This window comes from Schistocerca gregaria, chromosome 8 (genome assembly GCF_023897955.1).
Source record: "Schistocerca gregaria isolate iqSchGreg1 chromosome 8, iqSchGreg1.2, whole genome shotgun sequence".
In the NCBI taxonomy this organism is placed as follows: Eukaryota; Metazoa; Arthropoda; class Insecta; order Orthoptera; family Acrididae; genus Schistocerca; species Schistocerca gregaria.
The window spans coordinates 73,094,607-73,108,641 of record NC_064927.1 but is presented as its reverse complement, the minus strand read 5'-3'; the positions used below and the strand labels follow the sequence as shown (position 1 = coordinate 73,108,641).

Genomic DNA, 14,035 nt, shown 5'->3' with positions numbered 1-14,035 from the left:
TCGTATTTTTGTGGCCACGTTCCAGCACTGGCCGCATGATGTAGCCGCGCGGTCTGGGGCGCCTTGTCACGGTCCGCGTGGCTTCCCCCGTCGGTGGTTCGAGTCCTCCCTCGACCATGGGTGTGTGTGTTGTCATTACCGTAAATTAGTTTAAGTTACATTGTGTGTTATCTTAGGGAACGATGAGCTTAGCAGTTTGGTTCCACAAATTTCAAAAAAATTCCAACACTGCAGTAGTCACAGCTATATGCGACCGGCTGGCTCTTGGGAGAATTGACATGTTTGTGCGACCTTGTTGCGATGATGACAGTCGCCTTTCCAACGACTCACCGTGCTTTTGTTCACTTCCAAGTATCCGTAGACATTATCCAAGCGCGTATGAATATCTGCAACGCTGTGATTTTCCACAAGAAGAAACTGAATGACAGCTATTTGGAAGGAACGTATAGCGCCCCACCTATCGGAGTTTAGTGAAAGTATAGTGGCTGACGGAGGAATATTCCACGATGTCCCACAGCAAATTCCGCATTTTTTAACCGAAATTGGCCGAGAAAAAAAAATGTTTCGTTGGTTATTAAACGCCCTTGTATGTTCACAGGACATCTAAGGAAAATGTCCTGTGAACGTACAAGGGTGTTCAATTTGGACTTTAGTAAGGCGGCATTGCTTAAAATATTGTGGATATTTGTAACATTAATGTTGAGGTGCCACATTTGTTCCGTCTTTACGCGGGACGGCAGTCTTTAGACACGGACAGCCACCGCTGCGCCTGTGAAGGAGGCAGCCGGCTGGCGCGGCCTTCCCGCGGAGTCGGCGAGGCGACTGGCTCTTCATTAAGCGAGCCCTGCCTCTGTGCGATAGCATCGGTCGACGTGCGGACAGCCGCCGGCGGAGCGAAACGAAAACGGAGGAGGCGCAGTCGCCGGCGGCGAGGAGCGCTCGGTGCAGGGTAGCGCGGGCGTAGGGGCGGCAGTCGCCCCTGCCGGCGCGTCGTGTGGCGAGGTGACTGCCGGCCGAGGCCGCTCTGGTCAACTCCAGCGCAACAAACTCACTCCAGTAGAACAGTACTGCTACGCGCCTTTGTGTATCGATTTCGGATGAAGCAGATGTAAAAGAGGTACAAATAGGACATTTGTCAGACTTCGTTATAAAATATAAAAGGAAACAATCCGACGTAATTAATATAGAAAGTACATTATTCCGACTCCACCATTACAACAAAGGCCACGTAAAATACAAAATCCGACTAGTGCATACGGGTGAACTATCTGAAAAACAGTGAATTAGTTACAAATTGTGGCGTGCACACACTTTCTTCAACGTGTAAATGTTAGTAGAGATATTCGAATTTAGATTATGACATGTTCCATATGGCTACCATCATTGGCAATGATGTGGCGCAGGTGAATAATGAAATTCTGCATGACCCGCTGAAGTGTCGGAACATCGACGCGGTGATGACCTCCGGAATGGCTGATTTCAGCTCAGCAATGGTTTTTGGGGCTATTGCTGTACACCTCGTTTTAAATATAGTCCCACAAAAAAGGAGTCGTATGTGTGGAAGATACGTCGGCCGCGGTGGTCTAGCGGTTCAGGCGCTCAGTCCGGAACCGCGCGACCGCTACGGTCGCAGGTTCGAAACCTGCCTGGGGCATGGATGTGTGTGATGTCCTTAGGTTAGTTAGGTTAGGTAGTTCTAGGGGACTGATGACCACAGATGTTAAGTCCCATAGTGCTCACAGCCATTTGAACCATTTGAACCGGAAGATACGGCGGCCAATGGAGACCCATGTCAGAGGCCTCTGGGTGGCCCAGAGCGACAGTGTGGTCCCCAAAGTACTCCTCTGACATCAGACTCTCCTCTGCTTCGATCGGGTCGATCTCCGTCGTACAAGAACCATATGTTGTCTAAATCAGGGTCACTTTGGATAATGGGGATGAAATCATGTACCAAAACCTTCACGTACCGATCGGTAGTCACCTTGGCATCAAGGAATGTCGTACCGGTTATTCCGTGACTGGTCACTGCACACCACACACTCGCCCATTGAGGGCGAAGACACTTCTCGATCGCAATATGCGGATTCTTAGTGCCCCAACGCGCCAGTGTTGCTTACTGATGAACCCATCCAAATGAAAGTGGGCATCGTCGCCAAACCGAACAGCAATGCGCATTCTAATTCCCACCGCGCCCCGCGCACGACCCTGCTGTTTGAACGTCCTGACGCAAACGGTTCAGAAGCTACGTCAATTGCATTTCATGTATTTCAATAATTGTCACCTTGTGTATGACAATGAAAAAGTTTCCGTTCGAAGACCGTACGATCCGGAACGGATATGCCAATCGGGCATAATTGCCGTGAAGATTGAGACGATCATCCCACGAATGATCGAGATTGAAGATACCCGTTCGGTGAAAAACCGCGTCTTTCTGCATTAAGAAGTCTGTAACTGCGTGCTGCAGATCCTCGGCCGACCCTTCGAGGCCTTTTTTTAAGGGACCGAAGGCACTATAATCACGTGAGGAGAGAAGAGATCAAGACCATAAAGGGGGGGCAGGGGGGGAGGGGGGCTGCTCGAGTGTCTCCGACTTGTCCGTAGTGGATAAAGCTGTCCTTGTAACGCGCGCGTGGGGCACACAATACTCGTTAAAGCCTGTACTATGGTAAGTGAGCGGGGTCCACCTTATGAGAAAGGAATTTTCTATAGATATCGACCGCGTGTACCTGAATGGTGGCAAATCAGACTTACACCCACTCTGTAATAACAATGATGCGTCAAGCAAGTCCGAAATGCAACTACACGTCAGGATGGACCAAAAGCAAACTGAAGATGCTACCAATTTAATAATAATACGGTCGCCAGCCTAATTAGGCATTAACTGAGTTTCTTCCCTGTACAAGTTGGTATATATCCGTGCAAAACAACACGTAGCAACACTGCATAATAAAGTAGAATTTTAGAACCAGAAAATCTATTGAACTGATAGTTTCACGTTCTGTACTGATCTGGAGAAACCATGATTACATAACATTACACTATAATGTATACTACAAAACTTTATACTGTCTACTAATCTCATTAAAATTGGGCATAGGTTACTTACCCTAGAAATATCACTTTCGTGCCACACACACAAAATGTCAATTTTGATAAAGATAAAACACTGATAAATTTTGACTTTTATATTGACTTTAACTTTTGCTGGTCAAACCAATTTAGATCACTTCAGAATTCAAATGAATAAAAAAGAGGGGGGGGGTCTTGAAACTGTTATGACATCTGTATTAAAAAAAATTGATTACTGAAATTATCATGCGTTCAAGATTTCCAGTATAAGAGTTACTACTCTTTTTATCTTATTTACTTCTCATTTAAATACCTTTATATCTGTCTCGAAATGATTAAACTTCATTACTATATCAATATTAAAGTTATCTTTCAACTTCGTTAGACCTTCGTTATTCATTTACTGGTTCATTAACAAAACAATTGTTCTTTAAACATCACTATAACATAACTAGGTCTGCAAGTAATTATTATTAATACAAAATTTAATTTTTCATTTCGTGACACTCGGATTGCACAACATTTGGAAAGGACCCTGTCTAGGTTAGTTGTGAGGATAATTAAATGAGGGGAGAGTTCTGGTAAAATTTAGGTTATTATTGAACAGTTCACTCTATGGTCCATGCTAATACAGTACTAAAAGTTTCAATCTGCTTGTATCGATGCGGCGGTTGGCAGGCGGCGAGATGGCGAGGCACAGAGCACACATACAACCACAGCTATGGCTCTTGACGTATCGGCACTTTAATTCTTCTTAGCGTCGCAATATTTTTCCATTTACTGCCTATGGAATTTTGCCATGCTGTATGGGCGTTGTAACAGCATACCCGATGCTCAGTGAAACTACGTCTTCCAGGAGAGCCTCCTCGCTCAGACCAACGCCAAACTCCAACTACTACTGCTGAGCCCGTTGTGCCGTGCAGTGCCCGCGTGCATTTTCCCGCGCTCGCCTGCCATCCACCTTTTACCGCTCCCTGACAGGCTGAGTATTCGCCCGAGGTTTTGCATTCTACATATCCTAACACATTGCCTACGTATGGACCAGACGCACAGTTACAATTTTAAACATCTTACAGCAATTTCAACATTTTTTACATTTCAATTCTATTACAATACTGCTTGAAATTTGACATAAACATTAATATTCACATTGAAACTTGTTTACAGTTTTCTTAACACAATGACATGTAACAAAAAAGAAATGAAATCAGAACATCAATTACACTAGTTTATCGAAAAATCAGATAGAAAAAAAATTTACTTATATGTACAATAGTACAGCGTCGTCGTTGTTACATCCTCACAGATCGACCGTCATCTTGTGTTCAATCACAACCAGCAACAAACTTGGGGCACCTTCCACAACGGTGGCTTCCGACACACCTCTACAAATTCTTCGGTCTCCGATGGATGTCTAGCGGTGTTTGTCCTTCGGCAACCAAGAAAAAAATAACGGCACACAGGTCATGTTTCGACGCCTTTGATAACAACGTCCACGTCTCCGCTTTTACTGCACACGCCTCGAAACGCATAAATGGTTTGCCTGCATATAACCGCATCGGAAATGCACTACGTTGCATATACGCTGTAGCAAACTGAAGCTTTTTAATCATCCGTTATAAAACTGGCTCTGAAAGTATTTCATGCGCCTTAACATAGGCAACCATACTTGCTTAATCTGTAGCGCGGGTATGTGTGTTGCCTATATTAAGGGACATAAATTACTTTCTGGACGTTTTATTTTTCCCAGACTGTTCATAATGAAACATAAGAACACCTCCTCAGGTTTTAAAGTTTACTTTCAATAAGATGGACGAAATTGCAAATACGTTTGTCAACGAACCTGTCCACGCAACTGAGAGATGTTCTAGGAGAGAAATAATCCTTAATTTTTAAAATAGTCGACATTGTAATCACTGACCGCTCATGAATATACGTTCTGGATGTTAACATTTTTAGATTCAGCTAAATCTGAGAGTGAGAAATTAATACCATGTGCTTTACAACAGTTACGCTTATCAACAGGTGTATACAACTACAAAAAAAAAAAAGAAAGTGGCTCTGAGCACTATGGGACTTAACATCTGAGGTCATCAGTCCCCTAGAACTTAGAACTACTTAAACCTAACTAACCTAAGGACATCACACACATCCATGCCCGATGCAGGATTCGAACGTGCGACCGTAGCAGTCGCGCGGTTCAAGACTGTAGCGCCTAGAACCGCTCGGTCACCGCGGCCGGCTCTACAACTACAGCCACTGCGAATAATAATAATAATAATAATACACATAACATATCTGACAAAAGAAAGAATTATTTTTGTGAAATTTTGTTGTTTTGTACATAATCAAACTACAATTTAGGACAAGAACGAAGTAATCTGTAACCTTTCGCAGTTCTCCGTTTCGCATTTTTGTGTAAGTGGCAGGTTTCGTGCTTATCCACTACTTCAGACAAATGTACAAGATCCCTAATAGACGTATTAGTCTACGAGTGCCGGACCGAGACTCCAATTCGGGCCCTTGGCTTTCACAGGCACATGCTCTACCATCTGAACCATCCAAGCACGACTCATGACCCATCGTCTCAGCTGTAATCTTTTGTTAGTATTTAATACAGATTCAACATAGTTCATTTTTACACTGCACACGAAAGCTGATTTCCGCACAGTAAACAACCAACTCCTAACACAAATTGCCATTTGTGGAAATCATTTAACTCTACCAAAATCGTCACTTGACTAGAATATAAATAAGGCGCTGAGATCCATAAGTGGCTAACGCACACAGCCGTCGAACCCGCATTTAAGTGAAAACTAGAGAAACCAGTGAGTCAGCTATTCGTGACTTTCCATATATACTGTGCGGACCTACAGCATAGATAAATCTGACTCACCGTAAGGTCAACAGATTTCAGAAGTATGAATGAATGATACACTCTGACAATCAACGGTGATGTGCTTCAGAACCTTTAGATTCTCAGCGCCTCAAATATTACTGTACGATAAAATCCAAAACAAAATAATCTATAATTCATTCAGAAACTCATATAACAGGGTTTTCTGTCAGTATAACTGTAACATATACTGACGTCCGGTCTAATTTTACCGTATACTGAATGAATTGGCATATCTGAAGAGTGTGCTGTCAATTAGCGGGATTTATGCCTAGCGAAGAGGTATAAAAGTAAGCTACAGTGTGCCACCACCCGGTGACACTGATATAAATTTGTAGCAGAGTCGTGAACTGTGCATGTTATTTATCAGCTTCGTTGATATTTGGCCCATAAAGCAATTATGTCACGTCAACTGTACATGCGCAAAAGCTCCTTAAAACGTTCATAAGTGAAGGTGTGCTCGTGGTCCTGACGTAGCCTAGAGGAGTAGTAATGTAGCATAGCACGGTAGATTTCAGATTACCGCATATATGTTACGTTAAACGACATTCAAAGAAAAATAACCATTTGATCCACAAGGTGCAGGAAGTTACGGTATTCCCCTACTCTTGGGCTCTTACACATCAGCCGCCACTGATAGTAATCGTTCTTGGATCATTGTATATATGACGTTGTATTAGCATATGTACAATGTCTTTTTCAATGAGGCGGGAATCAGAGCTTGGAAAAGGTATTAATTCTAACAAATGTTGCATTTTCTTAGTATTCGTGCGATCTGCCCGTAGTCTATTGGCACTAATAACAATTTCTCTCTCTTAAGAGCTGAGTTGAGAATCCAAGGGTGGTGCGGAATCTCTCGCTGAATCGCCCAGTACCGTTTATTTGGTTTTAATGTTACAATCCATGTCCACCAACATTGTTCACTCTGTTTTGCTTAGTCGCCGAGTGTTCTGTGAAAATCTCTTTACAGCCGGAATATGTGTGTGGGAAGCGGATGCTGCACCATTTTCACCAGTCGGTCTGAACGTTCTTTAACCTTAATAGCACTAGCAACCGGCATCCGCTGTACATGAAGCGGCCGACGGACCTCCTTTGCTATACTGAGTCCCCTCAGCATGTCGTGTTCCATGGGATTTACAGATTTTCGTTCGGGTGCCCTCGTAAAGGAATGTGGGGCACTTGTCAAGTCAGTGTATATGGCACACGCCTCAATCCATCTGCTCCTTGCTGCGAGCCCATTGCCTTTACACGGTTACACGCAGCCAGATGTATTCATTGTTTCTAGGCTTCTGAAAATCTTTTGATTTACTACCACATTAGCGGTGCCTTTGGTAATGTGTTTGTATGGGGTTTATTGTCAGGTTTGTGACTGAACTGAAATTTTCTTAATAGCCATTACGAGGCATGTTGACGGTGGTTTGATATTAGTAACAAAAAAAGGCCATAGGTTTGCAAAGGAAACAACATTTGAGGGCTACAATAGTTATAGACGGCGATTCGGGGTATAATATATTTCATGCGGGAAACCGGAGATAACCAATAAAATAAAAGTAAGCGAAACCTACATGGTATAAAAACAAATGTCGTTTTATTTAGTGAGAGACGATCTCGTCTCCATCAGGATATTAACTACTTTATAATTAATAATGATAATATAGAAGCGACTAATGAACTGCCGAAAACACAAAAATGACGAAAATAAATATATTTCAAGCAGTGTGTGATTGTTGTTGTAATGTTCAGTCCAAAGACTGATTTTATGAACTCACAGCGTCGCTCTGTCCTATGTAACGGTCTTCATCTTTGCATAACTACGGCAACCTACACGCATTTGAACCTGCTTACGGTGTTAATCCCTTGGTCTATCTCTGGAGTTTTATCCCTCGACACGTCACTCCACCACCAAACTGACCATTCACTGGTGCGTCGGGATGTCTTCCTATGAACCGATCCCGTTTTCTAATCAGGTTGTGCCATAAATTTCTCTTTTCTTCGACTCGACTCAGTACCTCCTCATTAGTTACTCGATTTACGTGTATAGTCTTCAAGATTCTTCTAAGACACCACATTTAAAAAAGCATCTGTATTCTTCTTGTCTTAACTGCATATCGTCCATGTTTCACTTTCTTAGAAGGCTACAATTCACACAGATACCTTCAGAAAAGGCTTCGTAACACTTTATTTTCATTAATACCTTTTCATTAATACCTTTCGTGCTACAGCCAATCTGCTTTCTATATCCTCTCTACTTTGGCGGTAATAAAGTTATTTTGCTGCACAAATACCAAAAATCGTCTGCTTTCAGTCCAATCTTTTTACAGCATCATCACCTGATTTAATTCAATTACATTCCATCACTTCTGTTTTACTTCTGGTGATGTTTATCTTGTAACCTCTGATCAAGACTATCCATTTCATTCAAGTGTTCTTCAAAGTCCTTTGCTGTCTCTGGCAGAATTAGTATGTTGATGTCAATCTTGGTACAGTTAACAAAATATTTATTGTGCAAACCCAGTAACCAACACAAATCAACTCATACGAAATGATGGTAGTGACTGCGTACCTGATTCCTGTCGATAAAGAGGTAGTTATAGTCTGAGCACAAGCTTCGAGGAAGGAAATCGGTTGTGTTTTCTCTGAAGAAACCATTGCAGCATTTGTCTTAAGCGACTAAGGGATATCACGAACAAGTTAATCTGGATGCAGATATGAACCTCGGTCTTCCCGAAAGCGAGTCGAGTGTTATACCACCGCGTGACCTCGGTAGGCTAGTGTAAACACGTTTCAGTGAAAACTGCACAATAAACGTATCACTCTAGAGTAAATTACAGATTAGATTCTTGTGTTACATCGAAGGCTATACTCTCCTGGGGGAAAATAGAAAAAAAAGCGTGACAACTACATGTAGGACCCGCATTCTGAGGGTTTCGTACAAATTTAACTGTGTACATAAGTAGTTCATGTGCATAAGTAGTTCATGGACATAAGTAGTTCATGTGCATAAGTAGTTCATGTACATAAGCAGTTCATGTGCGTAAGTAGTTCATGTACATAAGTAGTTCATGTACAGGTTTTGATGAGTCAGTTTGCGAGTATCAAAATATATGACATAAATGGCTGTTTCTTTTGACTGCATTGACTTAGAAGCTTACAAGGACTGTAGGCCTTAGTATTTGACAGAAATTGCAACTTGATACATGTACCCCTTCCTGAGAAAAAGGGTTGTTAACAGACGAAAAGACAAACCGACAGCAAAGTGATGCCATAAGGGCGCCGTGTTAGTTCTTCAGGTACAGAACCCTAAAAAAGGACACAATGATTAGCGGAAGGAACTGGATATTTTCAGTATACGTTACAGAATACCAGAGAATAAACTGTAATGGAAAGAGCATACTGAACGAATGGACAACGACAAAACTCCAGAGATTTTGCTGGAGAAGCTGGAAACAGAACTACGGAATGCGAGAAGACCCCACGAATCACTTGACAGATGAGCCGGTCCACACGTGCGATGTTCAAGATGGTGATCGCCAACATAAATCTAATTTCCAATGTGCTGTAAACATTTGTGGCAAGTTCACAATTAATGTTCTGACTATATGGCAATGAACTGATGATTAACGTTACTTTCCGAATTTTCAGCATATGCACAATTCTCTGTGATGCAGTAGACGTTGTAATAACATCCAACCAGGTCTGAATAGGAAAACCAGTCTGATTCAAAGACTGGAAAAGAGCTCGCAAGATAGAGAAAAGTGAAGTTATTGAACACTTTACCAAAGTTTAAGTGTTGTCTTTGTCTACGCGATTAACGAGCCACATAAATTTATTCTAGTCTTCACGCTTCGCCGAGAATGTGGAGAATGATGTAAACCTCCAGGCGATGCCGCAGCGACAGCACAGAAATGCCCGTCTTGAATGTACCATTACACCGTATAGTCTTGTCAGAGCTAAAAATATATTTGTATCACTACATTATTCATACGATTATCTGCTGTTCGATACGAAAATAGCAAAGTTCCATTCATCTAGCTGAACAGGTATTACTTTCGTCTTTAGAGAGTCAACTGTTATTTGAGGTGAATAAAGGTGACAGAGTGCAGCTAAACCGAACACAAATCACACAGCCCTTCTTTGGATTAGTGTACACAAGTTGAGCACAGTCTCACCTCCAGACCCAACCACATTTTCCCTGCCGCCCATCCTGCACATAACAGCCCTCACCACACCCGGCCCACAGCGCGCCGCCGGCTGCCAGCCGCCACTGTATGTATGTGTGTATGTATGTATGTGTGTGTGGTGTTGCAGGTGCTGCGCAGCCACGTGATGGTCCGCGTGGGCGGCGGCTGGGACACGCTGGCCCACTACCTCGACAAGCACGACCCCTGCCGCTGCAAGACTGGTGAGTAGCGCCTCGTTGTGGCACTGTTTCTAAGGAACACTGTCGATCCAGTAATAAATTAATCTCGCATTTCTAAAGATTCATAAAATGTAGCCGTTATAGTTTCAATTTGTTGTTATTGGTCCACGGTACTTTAAGGAATTGTCCTCGGTGAGAGTAGTGGAACACCGAAAATTTGTTCGAAACCTTCTCTGCGGATCGTTATTTCAAAGGCTACTGTCATACAACATTAAGTCGAACTAGACAAAATTTGATTTGAAATAGGAATATACACCTATCTCACCACAGCCTAGCACAACTGCTTCTGTCCAGATACCTCTCCAGACAGTTCAAGATTCGACTGTACAAAACCCTGATCCAGCCTGTTGTACTATATGGTTGTGAGACATGGAGTATCCGGAAACAAGACTTCCTTGTTTTTGAGAGAAAAGTGCTGCGGAAGATCTGGATGCAGACACAGGGGAATGGGGGATCAGATACAAGCAAGAGCTTGAGAAACTATACCAGCAGCCCAACATAGCAGGAACTGTCAAAGCCAAACGAATGCAGTGGGCCGGCCATGTGGCCCGGATGGAGGATCACAAATGGCCTCGGAAGCGCCTGGATTTCACACCTACAGGAAAGAGACCGCCAGGGAGACCCAAGAAGCGTTGGAGGGATGGACTCCATGAAGATTTAAACCAAGTGTCAATAGATGTGAACGAATGGCAGATAGTAGCAATGGACAGAATACAGTGGAGGAAGAAACTTGTAGATGCGTGCGGTCCACTGGGCCTGATCACGTAGTAGTAGTAGTATATGCACTGTTGGGGAATAAACAGCAACACCAAGAAGCAGTTCTGCGGCCTAAAGTTGGTAGGCGTGTTTCTACATCTGGAAAATTTCGCTCCAGTCACATACCAGTGGCGCTAGTAGACGCCCCTATGGGGAAGCAAACCAGGTTGGCTTTAAATACACGCTGTAACAGCTATGAGCGTCAGCTGCCTTTCAGGTTGGACGTGGTGACCTGCTGTGAGTAAAGGATGCCTATAAGGCGACAAAGACACCATTGTCGACACCTCACTGAGTTCGAACAGGATAGTGTAATAGGGCTACAAGAATCTGGATGTTCTTTCTGCCATATTACAGAAGGACTTGACAAGGCTGTAGCCATAGTACATGATTGCTGGCAGAGCCAGACGAAACTAGCGTACATTTCACTGACCCCAAACCATCAGCATTGGTACCTAGCGAGAGCTCGTTGGAAGACAGGCTGGTTGTGCCGCGGCGCCAGTGATGGCAGTGTGTTAGAAGATGGCCAGCTGGGTGCCTGCAACCAGCATGTCTGCGTGCTAGACACACTGGATATACATGTGGAGTTACAGTCTGGCGTGTGATTTCATATGACACCAGGAGCACTTTCGTGGTTATCCCACGCACCCTGACTGCAGATTTGTACGTCACTCTGGTGATTCGACCTGATGTGCTTTCATTCATGAACATCATTCGAGGGGTTGCTTTGCAGCAGGATAACGCGCACCCACACACTGCTGTTGTAACCCAACATGCTGGCCTGCTCGATCACCAGATCTCTCTCCAGTCGAGTACGTATAGGATCATCCGACGGAAACTCCAGCGTCATCTACAGACAGCTTTAACCTTCCAGGTGCAACAGGTGTGGAGCTCCATTCCACGAACTGACATCTAGCACGTGTACAATACAATGCACGCACGTCTGCGTGCTTGCATTCAACATTGTGGGGAATGCACTGGTTATTAATGCACGAATATGTCACGTTTTCTATGGCTTATCTAGTGCTTACATTAACATATGATCTTCCAATATTAACCACGAAACATGTTATTTAGCCAACTATATTCCCGAAATTACACTACTCTACATTAATTATTTTTGCCGCCAGTGCAGGAAAAGGTGTAAATATGGGCACCCTCTTTTGTTTTTGACTTAAAGTTACCTTCTTTTGCAAAAATTCTAAATTTTATACTTTCTTTTGCAACGATAACAAATTTAAGAAATGATGAGAAGCGAAACAATGATTAGTATACCGGTACATTACTTCTATTCGAAAACAAAGATTTACAAAAACCTTGTAAAATGGAACATAAGAAAAGCAGGTGCAAATTCGAGCATCACAAAAAAATGCAAGAAAATCTTTTGAAATATTTTAATGAAATGGGGAAAAACAGTACAAAATGGTAGACTAATCTACAAAATCAACTTTCGTACACTTATACATGAAATCCGAAATGCCGGCCCGCAGTGGCTTTGTGGTTCTAGGCGCTACAGTCTGGAACCGAGGGTCGCAGGTTCGAATCCTGCCTCGGGCATGGATATGTGTGATGTCCTTAGGTTAGTTAGGTTTAATTAGTTCTATTTTGAACCGAATCCGACATTACACTCCTGGAAATGGAAAAAAGAACACATTGACACCGGTGTGTCAGACCCACCATACTTGCTCCGGACACTGCGAGAGGGCTGAACAAGCAATGATTACACGCACGGCACAGCGGACACACCAGGAACCGAGGTGTTGGCCGTCGAATGGCGCTAGCTGCGCAGCATTTGTGCACCGCCGCCGTCAGTGTCAGCCAGTTTGCCGTGGCATACGGAGCTCCATCGCAGTCTTTAACACTGGTAGCATGCCGCGACAGCGTGGACGTGAACCGTATGTGCAGTTGACGGACTTTGAGCGAGGGCGTATAGTGGGCATGTGGGAGGCCGGGTGGACGTACCGCCGAATTGCTCAACACGTGGGGCGTGAGGTCTCCACAGTACATCGATGTTGTCGCCAGTGGTCGGCGGAAGCTGCACGTGCCCGTCGACCTGGGACCGGATCGCAGCGACGCACGGATGCACGCCAAGACCGTAGGATGCTACGCAGTGCCGTAGGGGACCGCACCGCCACTTCCCAGCAAATTAGGGACACTGTTGCTCCTGGGGTATCGGCGAGGACCATTCGCAACCGTCTCCATGAAGCTGGGCTACGGTCCCGCACACCGTTAGGCCGTCTTCCGCTTACGCCCCAACATCGTGCAGCCCGCCTCCAGTGGTGTCGCCACAGGCGTGAATGGAGGGACGAATGGAGACGTGTCGTCTTCAGCGATGAGAGTCGCTTCTGCCTTGGTGCAAATGATGGTCGTATGCGTGTTTGGCGCCGTGCAGGTGAGCGCCACAATCAGGACTGCATACGACCGAGGCACACAGGGCCAACACCCGGCATCATGGTGTGGGGATCGATCTCTTACATTGGCCGTACACCTCTGGTGATCGTCGAGGGGACACTGAATAGTGCACGATACATCCAAACCGTCATCAAAGCCATCGTTCTACCATTCCTAGACCGGCAAGGGAACTTGCTGTTCCAACAGGACAATGCACGTCCGCATGTATCCCGTGCCACCCAACGTGCTCTAGAAGGTGTAAGTCAACTACCCTGGCCAGCAAGACCTCCGGATCTGTCCCCCATTGAGCATGTTTAGGACTGGATGAAGCGTCGTCTCACGCGGTCTGCATGTCCAGCACGAACGCTGGTCCAACTGAGGCGCCAGGTGGAAATGGCATGGCAAGCCGTTCCACAGGACTACATCCAGCATCTCTACGATCGTCTCCATGGGAGAATAGCAGCCTGCATTGCTGCGAAAGATGGATATACACTGTACTAGGGCCG

General features: G+C 44.4%; 1 protein-coding gene across 1 annotated transcript in view; it reads left to right on the top strand.

Annotated features, from left to right (window-relative positions):
• LOC126284555 (GAS2-like protein pickled eggs) overlaps positions 1 to 14,035 on the top strand; it is a 789,773-nt gene that overhangs the window by 718,683 nt on the left and 57,055 nt on the right. Inside the window, exon 6 of the mRNA XM_049983557.1 lies at positions 10,274 to 10,367. Within this exon, the coding sequence (XP_049839514.1) occupies positions 10,274 to 10,367 (94 nt within the window). The remainder of the gene's footprint in view (positions 1 to 10,273; positions 10,368 to 14,035) is intronic.